The following is a 14704-nucleotide window of genomic DNA, read 5'->3' on the forward strand; positions in this document are numbered from 1 at the left end:
CTTAATGGTGCTCAAGGCAAGCGAGGCGCTTGGTAAAGGATGAGACCATACAAGGTGGAATGAGTTGCACAATGACCGAAAGAGTTGTGCAAAGCTCATAGAGGTGAGGGGAATTGCTAACTCGAAGAATTCGGTACTCATGCAAGGGCTTGTATGTGGACGATGGAATGTTCGCGGCCATCCCAAGGCGATCGAAACTCGGCGCCATGGAGCATTGGAACTTTCTCTTCGACATGAAAAGGATACGTCCGTAGGAGGCTGAAGTGTGCAGCGAGTTCAGCATGTTGCTAGGCCTTGAGTGGTGCAGCGGGGGCTGTATTGACGTGGAGTCGCAATCTAGCAAGTGCGTTTGCAGGAGGCAGAACAATACATAGTTTGTTCAGCAAATCGAAGTAGTCCAAGGGGATGGTGGTCTACGAAACTTTCAGAGAGAAGGAAACGAAGAGAGATGTTGCTCCAACGGGATAGATATCCAGGATGGATAAGTCCCAGCTCTCTAGAGGGAGAATCACGTGCAATAGACCGCACATGTTGAGTAATACCTCAAAAACAACAACTCCATGAAGCTCAATGGACCGAGCGAGCGGCGAGGAGTCGTCGCATGTTTTCGCTTGAGAGAATGCATTAGTGGATGCATTACGAGATCAAGTGGGGGAGCGACCCAAAGCAGCAACACAAACGAAGGCACACTTGGAGTCGATATGGAGATCAGACTCAAGGGAGGGCTGACCTGTGGAATGATAAGCACGAGGGCCACCATCAACTCAATGCAAAAACGAGGAGCGGAGCAACTTAGGTGTAACTTGGCAAAGTACCTAAGCCGCATGAAGTGAGCCGGCATAGAAGATGGAACATGGAGCAGAGGCATAGAGCTTTCCTTGGATAGAGGTCAAGGACATGAACTCTTGCAGAGGCAAGAGCAGGACTATATTGTTCCATGGGTCCTTCATTCTGATAGAGCGGACTTATCTTGCATGGTGCCAAAGACGAAGGGAGCTTCTGGGCACATGCACCTTATCTCGGAGAAGCATTTGATGGAGGAACTAAGGCGACTCAAATTGCAGAGGCGAAGTTGGGTTCAGAAGGCCTTGGCACGGGGCAAGAAGACGCGGAGGTGAGTGCTCTTGAAGAATATGCCATAGTGTTGCCATTAAAGTTGCCATAAAGGAAGCGGTGCGCAACGAAAATTATGCTGGTGGGGGCAGAGGCCTAGGATCCAGACGATAGTGCACAATTTTCAGCGAAGTTGGTGGACTTCGGGAGCTACTAGGCGACGGACTGTCCTAGAGCGGTGCTTCATCTAAGTGTGACCCAAGAGCGGGTAGATGAAGGTCGATTACCAAAGGAGCGAATAAAATCGAAGGTGGAAGAGACCTTGCGATGTATTGGTAGAGGCCACACATGGAGGGATCACAATTTGAGTTCATCCCATAAGGATCAGAATGCAATGGAGATGTCACCAGGAGGCGACAAGGTGCAGCGGATCGTGGTGGAACAGTTCGTGGCAATGCGATACACACGACATAATCCCGTGAGGGACTATATCATACGGAGGTATGATCAGGAGCTACTGGGAGCTCCACTTCGGTGAATAACACGACGGCAAGAAGGGCTATAGATTCGAGTGAAGGCCATGGTACCACAGAGGCGGGTCTTCCGTGCGTGCATCGGATGAAAGCCTTGGTCATCAGTATATGGGGGATGTGTACCACCGAGGGAAAAGTTCGAATGCAAGTACCAGTGAGTCCCATGGGAGGGACTTGATCATACAGAGGTATCATCAAAGCAGTTGGAGAGTTGGACTGCTCCAGAGCCTATATTCGCTTAAGGGAGCTTGACAAGTCAAAGGACAAGGTCGAGTAAGCAAACATTGCTACTAAGGAAACTAAGGAGAACAGAATCGGTGCAAACCCTACAACATGATGACAGAGGCCATGCATGGGAGTTGTAGTCTGTCTCTCCATCGACCAAAGGGAACTACTTGGAGAACACAGAAGTGTTGAAGCAGGGGGTCGAAAGGGGCGAGGAAGCGACGATGAGCCCAGAGGGACTTAACTACCCAAAATCAAGCATCAGTTAGAATGTAGGTGGACTCGGAGGAGTGTCATAGAGACATATCTACTGATCATGAAGGGCCATGGGCCATGGGCAACGCCATGGTACTGCAGAGGCGAGACTTCCGTAAATGTCATTGATCCCTTGCTCTCATAGAAGGAGAGCGCTTGGTCGTGAAAGGGGCCGAGAAGGTGGAGCATGCAGAGGCAAACTCCAAGTACCAAGACAAGGCTGAAGGGTAGAGACCAAGGAACTTCGTAAGACCGGTGTCAGTGAGCTTCTCATCAAAATAGCTGAAAGTGAAGAACTTCGAGTCATGCAAGAGTGCACGACTAAGGAACGAAGCAGGCAGTACGTGCTACTGTACCTTTGCTACTCAGTGGAGTAGGCGGCAGGGTTGATGGAGAAGACGGTACAATCCCAGAGGCGACCAAAACTATTAGAGACTTACTCCAAGTTGGGGTAAAAACTTTCTGCGTTCTAGAAGTTCGATGGCATTGAGAAGGTGAATCACAGTAGCTAACTCAATGCAATGAGTGCAAACACTTCGTGTGCTTCAGAAGTGTGAGCAAAGAAGAGCAAGCGAAAGTCAGTAACCAGCTCGATGCATGGAATACAACCCTTGAGGAGGCAGGCGAAGTCAAGTAACAATTGTCTTCTCAACTCTTAAGAGAATGGGTGAAATCGAGTACCCCAATTCTCTTATCTATCCAGTAGAGGAGCCCTACATAAGTTCAAAGATCCTTCGAAGATATTAGATGACAATAGTTGTCAAATCCTTACCAATGGTGATCAGTGCTACTGAGAGTAGATTATTCGCTTCATTTCTCAACAGAATGCCAATCGAAAGTGGAAGTGATGCGAATCTACTTGGAAGTGACAACTAAGTAAAAAAAGAGTCGATGGACAAATTTTGTGGAGGAATGACCCAAAACTTTAGAAGTTTGCGAGGCGATGCTCGTTAAAGCTCCAACAAGCATCCACCCAGTTCAAGCAGCATAAAGCATTTGAGAGACTGACGCATAGTAAGGATGGTTTTTTCCTTCATCTAATGGATCTGCAGGAACCAACAGAGATCAGCACAACTCAGCCAACCCCACACTAGAGTCAGAGTCATTGGCGAGTTGAAGCAGCATAGCAGATCAAAAGTTCAACTACTCAAAAACAGCAGCGGAGAGCAGCTAAGAGCCAAAAGGCGCATTGCAGCTGGAGCAAAAGATTGAAGACTCAGCAAAGGCGAGGAGTTGCAGTGTTGGCAAAAGCTTCGACGAGGACGTCGAAGGAATAAGTGGGGGAGAATGTCACAGACAAAGTTCTAAACAGGATGTTTAATGTAATACTTATGTATGTCCGTGTCTTTTGATTTGTTCATGCTTTGCACAGCATGTAGAGAGACGATCAAAGGCTTAACAGCCCCATTTTAATTGGGTTTGGTGGTCTTCTTAGGCTTGTAAATAAAGGTTGTGTCATGTGGACACTTATGAGAGATATTCAATCTGTAGTGGACCATTTTAACCGTTTGTTGTGCAACCGTTCAGAGCTTGTAAAGTCTGTTTATAATTTGCATTGTCTATGAAGTGTTTCCTGAAAGGTTTGCTTGTGGATCCCGAGTGAGGTGTTTTCTCTAACCAGTTTTCTCTTTTGTAGGTTCTAAGGGACCATGGGAGGTTTCGGGAAAGCTGACCTTTACGGACGGACATGCATAGGTGCCGCACGACTTAGGCAAAACCAGCTAAGTCCGTGACACCTCGGCCAAAGTTTTTATATGTTCCATCTTAGGCACTTTTCCACAATGATAAACAATGGATATGGCCGTTAGAGAAGAGGTGTCCAATTCAAGTAAAAAATCATACGAAAAGAGTTAAAAGGCTTTGAGATCCATGCATTTGACCTGAATTGTGCTCATAGTATCCTATAGATTTATTTTTTATCGAACCAAACATTAAAGCAATCCAGGTAGATTTATGGCTCAAGCTTGCAGGTTTTTTAAAGAGCCTCAAGGTACACACCTACAGCAAAAAGAACCAACTCTAGCAACAATTTGATGCACGAATACTAATACTAAAACTAAGAAGCACATTATTTTTTCTAACTTGAACTTAATTTATGTAAAAGTCATCTGTCATGATAATGTTCCATAAATCTACATTATGAATGAGAATGACCAGCTGGATCTCCTACCCATGAAAATTGTTAATGTTAATCAGTAATTCCACTAACAGAGTCAAGAAGTTATGACCAAAAGCAGAAAAGTGATTCAAAAACAATCAATCTAGGTTCTGGAAACAAGTAGTTAACCACGTTAGTTAGAACTGAATAACCAAGTCAGAATGTATGAGCAAACTAACGCATAAATTATAAAACATTAGAATACAGGAAAAAAATTTCAAGTTTTCATAGAAATTTAATAATTGATTTATTTGAGAGATAAATAAGCACTAAATTTACATTGTTTTAGATGGCTATTAAATGGTTAGTCAAATTATCAGCAGAAGCATATCAAGTTACCAACTATCCAAGTAATTTAAAAATGCAAGCACATCGGAATTCTTAAGATATGAAATAACTATAGTGGATGACTTTTAAAGAGAGAAGGTTATGAATCAAACCTTGATATGTGTTGAATTTGTCATTGGGAAGTCATTTATTCCTGAAGGGCACATAAAAGACTCCACAAAGCAAAAAGAAAAACGAAAAGTCAGAATTTTGATGTCCGATTCTATTTCAAACTCATTTTCAAGTATTCTATTTCTACCACTAGCAATGACTAAACTCTAAATTATACCAAAATACTTGCAGAATTTTAGTTCATACTAAATTGCTGATTAGATGCCATCATTTATATGGTCTCTTAATTGAGTACAATTTCAACAGCATAACCACTATTCTTCTTTATCGTCAATTGCCAACATTGAATAGGAATGAAGAATAATACTGACTTTGTTAACAATTTCTAAGACAGTCAAAATACATCTTGCCTTACTACTGAATTGCAACACACTTTTTCTTGCTAAATCTACAATTAGTGCAATAATTTCTTGTAAGAATAATACTAGTGTAAATTCTTTGTATTCGGCAATCATGTCTCTGAAATTATTATGCATTCATCTGACAAACTAAACAGCCAGATAACTTTAGGCCTGCTTTTGGGCTTGTGTGAATTAATTTGCTAATATATTCAAGTATAATTTCAAGATGGTTCAGAAGAGTAGGAGAAGGGAGAACTAGGAAACTTCTCATAAATCTTATTCATAACTATTATGGTATAGTATTTCATTTAAGGTGGTCCCAAATAAACAACTCTAGCTCTTCCAATTCATAACCTGTCATCATCAATTAATGAAGGATATGAAACAGAGTAGCTGGTAAAACGCCCTTGGAAGCTGCATCATCAAGTATCAATCCGAAAACCGTTTAAGTGGCAGCATTGTTGGATACCTTCAGACCAAGTGCACCTGCATGTAGGAGACCCTCCAACATACTTGTATTGAAGGCATTATGTGGAACTAAACCTCCCCAAAAACCTACATGCCAACAAATTAACAAATAAACAAATGATAAACATAAGGGCCTTAGAGATGACAATTGAAACAGTAAAATATTCCAAAGCAGAAAGCAAATAAAACCTTAAATATAGTTCTTTCGAAATTATAAAGTAAGAAAAATGCTATACTGAGACATTATTTTTGTGATTTAATCTTCTACATGGATGATTCAAAACCTACCAACATCCACATAAATTTTCTTCTGTGCAGCCTCAACCTGATTGATGTACAGAATTTGATGAATTAGCAGAGAAGAACTGTCTAAGTGAGAAAATTTTGATCACATAGATTGATGCAGAACAAAATACTAGTCATACTGTCATAGGTTGACAATATACTAGATTGATGCAGACCAAGATCATCAAAAACTGGACCTTCATTCTTAATGTTTCTTCGGAAACTGTAGAAGGAAAACTGTTTAGAGGCATATCTACCAGTGTTGTTACACCACCTGCAGCACAAAGGATCAAGAGAACAATCTTGATATAGTCAGTCAACCTTTGGATCACAATCAAATTAATATAATATGAAAAAGAGTATAACCATCAGAACAAGTAAGTTAATATATCTTACTGTAAAATCAATTAATATGATATTATTGTCAAGATGAAACCAGATATCAGTCTAACATCATTAACTTTTACTCCAATTTGCCAAGATAACAACAGAATTTAGAAGTCAAGAAACTAGAAATCAAGCCAAGTCCATTAGGGAGTATAACTATTTAATTATATCAATGATTGAAAAGGAAAATGATAGGCCTACTGGCTGATTGGATTGCAGTGATCCATCTGATTAATTATGTTCTGCTTTTTCTTTGTTGGCAAATAGAATCTGAAAAATATACTGGAATATGAACTGTACCAGTGTTTAACTCTTAGTGCTTAAAATTAATGAAAATCAAGTCAACCAAAATAGATGTTTACCTGAAGGTGGTTTCATAGAATATGGGTTCAAATAGCTATGCCTAAACAGTGCAGAAGGTTTTATATATTTGTCTGTGGCTGTATTTCTGTTATACAATACTTTTATTGGTAAATAAGTGGACTATAACAAGATTTAGTTGGTGACCATATTAGTAATTTTGCACATAGGATGCATTCTTGTGAATATATAGACTAGAATTTCAGAGATTTATGTTAACTCCAGTGCACCTATATCCAATACTTACAACAACATCAATCTCCATGTTAGTTAACCTCCTACATTAATTTCAAGTATGTCATTGCCAATCTATATGTGATATTATAGAATCTTGATCAACAGAGACTTTTGCTATGTACCTGCAGCAGCTGCTTTAGTTCCTGAAGAGAATCCTTCCCATTCAACTCTTCCAGGCTCATCAAGATGTGCATGACTGTTGCACAGAAGCACATCCACCAAATTAATTATAAAAGTTGTCCTAAATTCATTAGATAAAATGATAAAGTTATAAAAGCATATCTAGGTATCAAGAGAGAAGCAAATGGTCATACATAAAAGAATCAACAGGGCATCAAATATTTTGCAAAATCAACTTGCACCAAATGTTATGAATGATCTGACATAAGTCATGGTTCATCGCCACATGATTCAGTAACAAAACCACTAATAAAAAAATGTCAGTTCCAAGTGCTATTTAAGTCAACATTAGTACTATACTTTGTTGGCCAACATGAAATTAAAAATTCCTAGCATGCTGAAGATCACAAGATGGGACATAAATCTAATTTTTCAAAAGTATTAAACAATCATAAACAGATGTTTTCGCCTAAAACACTTGAGAAATGTACATCACTAAAAGTCAACTTGGTACATAAATTGACAATTGACCAGCATAAAAAAGTTCACAGCAAAAGCTCATAGTGCATTGTTGTAATTACAGGGATCAGTAAATAGCCGATAGTCACTAATATAGAAGTATGAGATCAAATTAGAGTAAATGATTCAGCATAAAATGTTCATAATTAATACCAAGACAGGCACACAGAGGTACTATTCACATCTTTTGGAGCTTAGCACTCTTTTAGCACTTTATGCTATTTTCATTTACCAAATTGCAAATTCATAATTGGTCACTTCTATATGCAATGCCAAACTTTTGCTCCTAGGAAAAATACAGAAAGACAATTCCAAGGGAAAAGCCAACAAGAGCAAGGATAACAGTGGTAATCTAACTACATGTTACCTATCTGCTGATACAATAGAATAGTTTGCATTCTGACTCCAAACATCAGAATTTAAGTTACAATTATGCTTTCATGTATCAGCAAGGTAATAAATTGATAAAAGGTGTGATTGCATACACATCAATCAGACCAGGCATGATGACTGCATTTCCATAATCCACAACCTTTCCTCCAAGTAACGACCCCTTCTGATAGTCTGATTCAACCACCGAGACTATTTTCCCGTCTCTTACCTCCACTGACCATCGAAAAGTTCAGAAAGAAGTAGAAGTTAATAGCAGCTATTCACTGTTCACACATAATCATGCATATGGGAACCGAATCGGGAGCTAATGCAATTCTTCATAAATTTCAATCACATAAGCTATTGTTTCATAAAGAACATACCTGCACCATTTATGACACCCTGAGGTGTAACAATGCGCTTGCTGGTTATCCAGTAGTGATCATAGGGTAGAAGGCTACATTCACTGATTGACTTCTGTAACACAGGAAAACTAAAAAGGTTCAACGGCTGATTTTTCCAATCAATCAATGGTCGGAAATTTGAAGGAAGCACAGATTTGGTCGTTTCTCTCTACCACAAACACAATCGAGACCTAGTAACGTCCATCTCTTATAAGGAACTTCTATCTAAGTTCATTAAATGAGAATAATAGACGTCAATTTAAAGACATTAGCCAAAGGCAAAGAAAGACGTTATGCAGCGACACCTAGTGTCTCTGTTTGCGACAAAATGCCAAGCTTGTCTTGATTCTGGAACAAGGAAAAAGGAAGGAGGAGAGTGGTGGCGAGATGGACCTTGGGGAGGATTCTGACGTAGAGAACGAGGGAGGAGGCGAGCAAAACCAGCATCGGAAGCACCCTCCATCTCAGTACATCACCCATTCGCCCCTCTCCTTCCTTCTCGCCCCGTTTTCGCTTTCGATTGTTCCCAATTTGAGTTCATTCTCGAAGAGTCGGGTGTGTTACTTCGCGAAGCGTCAGGATCGGAAACGAGTAGGTCTCGATTCCCAGATCGGACGGTATATAACGCTTCGTCTACCGGATGGTTCGGTGGCTTAAAATAGTCTGCAGGTAAACCGTACTTGTTCACGAGGATTGCTGGTATTATCACTCCAATATTTTATGCGAGGCTGCTGATAGAGACACGCAGGCAACGAACCTGCTGGTAGACGAATGGCGTGTTTTCTGAAAAGACGAGGGTTGTTATGTCAGAATAAACAATTGCGAATATTTCGGTGGAGATGCCGTGGAGAGGCGTTGGATTCCACCGTCTCGCCGTCACTCGGAATATTCATCCCAAAATTTCTTTTCTTACTCGCCTGTTCACCAACTCCCAAGCTAACCTTGAGAGAAAGGTGGTTCCCACGCGTCGGGCCCCATCTTGACCTCAGGTCATTCCACGGGTAGACACATTAGTACGCCTCAACGGTAGAAAAGTATTGCTGCGTAGACACGAGGATACATATGAACGGTAGAAGATCTCCATTCGGATTCGCGACGGCTGGTCTGCTAATTGCCAACAATTAGGCTCAAACATTATTATTATTATTATTTCCTCCCAATGATTTTTAAGTGAGCATAGGGCCAATAATAAGATTACAAAAATAACGATAATAATAATAATAGTCCCTCCTTTTATCCGAGAATTCTTTTGGTGACAGGAAAGGAATCCATCATTTTAATTAAATCATCAGTAGATTAATCCATGACAAAATTAACGCCTTAAATGAAACCATAAACAATAATAGGTAACAGGAAAAGGCACGCAGATGTATGACCTCTTAACGCTGCTGTACAAGAATCACATAACCACACCATTGACTCTCCCAAACAATTGCTTTGATATATTTATGGCCTTTATATGTTAGCTCTCAACCAAATCATCCATTGGGACACCAATCGCAGCAGCCTTCGAGGCAAATAATGAGCTGCAACTCTCACATAACCACAAAACACTGGCTCTACAGCAGCAGTTCCAAGTATATAAGTGGAAGATCCCATGGGGTTATGGCATCTGTAACATTGCAAAAGCAAAAATGAATCAGAAGAGCAATGAACAAAGTTTGAAGCTAGAGCCAAGAGTAGACGGAATTACCTAATCTTCGACCATTGGGACTTCTGGGAAGTCCCATCTGTCCTCCTCAATTGGTTTGTTGATCACAGAAAAAGGTAAAGGTAAGGCTAGTCAAGGTGGTAATGGCCACACAGTGGGCGAAAAGATGATACATCTCAAGTCTAGGGTTAAACAACCAAAGATAATAAAAATAGAACCCAACTGGAAAAAGTGTAACCATTTTCCACCACATAAAAGGTTAACTGATAGTTTTCAGCTCGTAAATTATAGAGCTGACCCAAAAGGTGAAGTTCTATAAAAGCCAACTAGTGACTAGTTGAAAAGAAACGTATAATTCGAACAAGATACATGAGAAAGTAGAAGGAAAACAATGACATCAGAAATATTGTATAAGCAACCAACTAGATTTTATCAAAACGACACTGACAAGGATATATGTAGCCATGGGATCATCCTCCTCCCCATGATTCCAGCTATTCTTCAATTTTCTACAGATTTCAGGAGTGACCTAAGTAAATATCACAATAGGAGAAATCAGCAGATGCTTCAATTCAAAATCATTTAAAAACTGCAACAAGTACTAATTTCATACCAAGTGATGCTTCTGGTTTTATATTAACCGCTGAAGATCATCCTTATGATCCTTGTTTAATTCATTTTTGTACCTGTTGAGTATCGCCCTTACTCATAAAGGCACTTTAAATAAATGGTTATAACAAACCATAATCATAGAGCATGTCCTATAAAACATAATTGTTCTACTTGTCAGCACAGGTTGAATGAGTTACTACCTTTGCACAAATGCAAGAACTAATTGGTGCCATATGACAGGCATGATTCTTGTATCCTCCAGGCACCTCATGAAATGTGCAACTACCACATCCAGCACTCGATATGGTAATGCATATTTCTTGCCGAGAAAAGGATTAATAAAATAACTGCAACAAATTAAATTGATAGACAGCATTAAGTTCTACTGTAGATAATCATGCCTCCTTTATATACATAGGCAACTAAATCAATGCACATATAGCTCAAGCTAAATGCCTAATGTTCACTACTACATCTACCAAAAGACAAAGCAGCACAAATCACTTCATTAACAAAGAAGAAACATTATCACACATCTTACCCCTTCTTTTCATAGAAGTTCATTAAATCCAAGTCCATGAAAACCTTCTCACATCAAATTATCAGAGGAAGAAAGGTGGACCTAATTTTTGATATTCTGAAATGACAACATCATTCTGAAGGGAGACTTTTATCTATAGGATCTTCTTAGATGAGTGCGTACAAGACAAAATATGTAAATAGACCTAAAAAGGTAAAAGACACTGTTCTCAACAAAGCCATGTACCAAGGTTGCATTTGGCAGCAACAAGAAAAATTATTTTCCATTATATTGTCCTATGGCCAATGACATACATCAACCAGGCTCATTGCAGACAAAGAATTGGCATACTGTGAAAATACTTATTGCAGACAAAGCATTCAATATCAAGAAAATAGCAAGGAAGAAACTCAGCATACTCATCTATGACATCACAGTTGCATATTACTTTAAAAAACTAAATTATGAATAAGAGATCATTAACAGAATGCTGAAAGTTGGCCAATTTATCATAGTCAACACAGGAATTAAATATGTTAGATATTTTAAATTTGAAGGCAAATCTTTGTTCAGTTTTCTCATAAGAACAAACAAGTTAAACTGCATTTGGACAAAAGGACATGACATGTAACTTACAATCTTACTTTGTATTTTAAATCCTGTCAACACCACTAAAGTGTATGGTTAGGTATATTAACATACATTCAGAGGGTAGAGAATAAACAAAAAAATAGATGTTGGATATATCATGTGTGGTAAACAAATAAATGCCAGAATCATAAAAGTAATTACTAAAACAGCGAAGGAACCAATATTTGCTCATCCACCCAAAATAATTCAATTGGAGTTAAGAGTAACAAGATTAGATTAATTTTACCTAGTAGTGCCACAGTAATCCAGTTCTGCCAGCTTCATGAGAGCTGCACTGTGGACAATGATGAATTTGTGCATCCGTAGAAGAGGTTTGTCAACCAAGGAAATCACCAAGTTGCAAGCCACTCCAACAACTAGATTCTTTAATTGCACTATACGTTGAATGAAGGGGAGGAATGGATACTTTCTGAATAATGCTTCCAATGATAACTGCTTCCTGAAGAGTGCATGTTCCCGACTGCCAATAATCAAACATACATGATTTGCTGACTACATATAACTTGATCAAATTTGTGCAACCAAAGGTGCATACCTGACAAAGTGATAACAGAACACCCTTGAAGAAGGCAGCTGGTTTATAGACGGACTTTCTTAGAGCCTGATACAGAGCAAAATGTACTCTTATTCTTTCTTATATCCTCCCTGATTCGTGAGAGAACAACAAGATTGTAAAATCATTGGGCTTTTTTCACACTCAAGTTAGAAGAGAATATTTTGGTAGCTTGATACATTGCATTTGGAGACCAATTTTCTGGTTCTGTTAGATACAATACATCCTCCCAAAATTCTATGGCCGGGATGTGTTTGAAGGCCTTTGGAGTTTACCCAGTGGTATACCTACTGAGCAGCTTGCCTACACTGTATAACCTAAAAGTTAAAACATCATACAACCATCATATCACATAAGGTACAGGAAGATGAAACAACAAGAAAATTGAGAAAGATTGAAACATACCCCTTATACAGATCAATGATGCTACTATCCAATTTAGGGAGAGGTTGTTCTGTGACAAAACATAAGCAGTGAAAAGATTTCAGATCTTAAATTCATAAGAAAAAAAAAATCATAAAAATGATACAAGATATAAAAATGGTACAAGACATAAATCCATCTATTGGATGTTGTAGAGACATGAAACAGCAAATAACTCTACTGAATGTTACATGCCACTAGGATAAAATCACTTTGTCAATATATGATAAGTAAAAATGATTAATAACATCTAGCACGTAGCATTGAAGTCATAACTCCAAGAGAGAGAGAGAGAGAGAGAGAGACAGAGAGACAGAGAGGATAGCCAAGATCCCTGCTGCCAATGTCAATCAGGAACACTTCTTGTGTCACGCTTTGACTCCATGTTTTTCACATCCATCTTGTTCAATCCATGCAGATATACCCACCCAGCATGAAATTTTACAGATAAAAGACCTTTCCTATGGTGGGACAAAGGTAACTATTGTGCCAGCTATAGAAGGCACATCCCACAAACAAGGATCCCTGTTCTGGCCCATAGTAAACCAACTTACATTGGTATTTGCACACAGCAAAAAAATATCTTTGTACCAAACTCAATAGACCTCTGCAATTTCAATGTTTTACCAAAACAAAATGCCGATGAGGATACCATGCCAAGAGCACTGGCATAAAGTTGGCAGACTAAATTTTGACTTTTGGTTTTATAATCTTCTAAGATTTGATATTGAAGTGAAAGAAATATTTAAGTTTTTCAATGTTAACTACATGGAAATGTCCAATAGGTACCTAACAAAATAGAAGAAAAAATTAACATGTAACAATCTGGCAAATAAGATAAGAATTTATAGAATAACCAAATGATAATTCCATTTATCATCCTAGATTGCAGCAAAAAAATCATGTGAATAAATAAGTAAATGACAAAGTATGCAACATATGAGTCTCGCCAACTTGCTTTGATCAAGTCAATTTGAGGCCAACTGAGCACCATAGCAAACTATATATAAAAGAAGAAGATGGACTAAGCTTGGATTTTAAATTTCAGTTACAAATTGAGCACCATAGCAATCAATATTTGTTTTGTTCCAAGTCCGACTGCAACTACAGCATCTTTCTTTCTATGTAAATAGTAACTTCAAATTTCCGGGTTTTGATAGGTATCAGTAAATTCAACATATTCCAAAACCACCACTGAACATTATAAAGTGAACAAGGAAAAATCACACAAGTAACAAAGGAGACTAAACTGACCAGAAGTGACCTCCGCTTCCTTCTCTTTGATCCTCTGAATGATGATGTCCGCCAGTGTGAGCTGCGTCCTGACTTGGTAGACATGAATGCTGCCATAACCTTCTCGTCCTCCTCATCAATCTCCACCTAAAAGGAAACACAGATCTCCAACTCTAAACAACGGCCGATCAAATCCGAAAAACTAAGACGAAGATAACTCACTTCGCCGCCATCATACCGACTCTGGGTCTCGGAGAACCCATCGAATTCATCCACGTCTTCCGCGTCGTTATTCAAGGCGACCGACGGATCGACGGCAACGGCGGAGAGCGGGTGAAGTTCTCTTCCTCCGCTTCCTGGAGGATTTCCTTCTGCTGGTTGACGGCTTCCTTCAGGATCTCGGAGCTTAGGGATCAAATCAACTGTGAAATGGCAAAGCATGCATCTTCAGCTTTGTTATTGGAGAACATGGAGGAAAGGCTAGAGAGGGAGGATTCTGCCTTGTGTTCGGTCTAGTGGTGCTTCGGGGGGCGGGCGCGTTTCTTGGAGACGATTGTGGCCACGCGATGTTGCGGCGGCGGCGGTGCCGAATTCTCATTACTCTCCTTCTCTGGCATTGCCGCGGAGGTCGAAGCACAGACGGCAAGCAGCAACGCGAGGAAGAGGAGAGGAAAGATTTGAAGCAAGAAACCCTCGTGCTGTTCTCCGGCGGATGTTCGTCTGCAAATAGATGAACCTCGAGATAGCGACTGTCTGATGGACGGCTTAGATTTCATCAGGTCACAAAAATCACAATCCAATCAACGTATCACGGGCACATTAGGCGGCACACGCAGAAGCAGAGGATGTCTGGGTAGATCGATTCGGTTCAATTTTGAATGGTTC

General features: G+C 39.6%; 1 protein-coding gene and 1 pseudogene across 3 annotated transcripts in view; both read right to left on the minus strand.

Annotated features, from left to right (window-relative positions):
• LOC135610096 (probable allantoinase) overlaps positions 1 to 8746 on the minus strand; it is a 44544-nt gene extending 35798 nt beyond the window's left edge. Inside the window, exons 1-8 of one of the 3 annotated variants that reach the window (XM_065104131.1) lie at positions 8570 to 8746; positions 8156 to 8249; positions 7886 to 8006; positions 6884 to 6957; positions 5918 to 6051; positions 5781 to 5817; positions 5494 to 5579; positions 4665 to 4724 (exon numbers count right to left, since the gene is read on the minus strand). In XM_065104131.1, coding sequence (XP_064960203.1) covers positions 4665 to 4724; positions 5494 to 5579; positions 5781 to 5817; positions 5918 to 6051; positions 6884 to 6957; positions 7886 to 8006; positions 8156 to 8249; positions 8570 to 8656 — 693 coding nt within the window. In that variant the 5' untranslated portion in view covers positions 8657 to 8746. The remainder of the gene's footprint in view (positions 1 to 4664; positions 4725 to 5493; positions 5580 to 5780; positions 5818 to 5917; positions 6052 to 6883; positions 6958 to 7885; positions 8007 to 8155; positions 8250 to 8569) is intronic. The other 2 variants (XM_065104128.1, XM_065104130.1) reach the window with 2 other exon arrangements.
• Positions 8747 to 9480: 734 nt separating this feature from the next.
• On the minus strand, positions 9481 to 14665 carry LOC135610097 (bystin-like; annotated as a pseudogene).
• Positions 14666 to 14704: the final 39 nt, after the last annotated feature.

The sequence above is a fragment of the Musa acuminata genome, chromosome BXJ2-4 (genome assembly GCF_036884655.1).
Source record: "Musa acuminata AAA Group cultivar baxijiao chromosome BXJ2-4, Cavendish_Baxijiao_AAA, whole genome shotgun sequence".
NCBI lineage: Eukaryota > Viridiplantae > Streptophyta > Magnoliopsida > Zingiberales > Musaceae > Musa > Musa acuminata.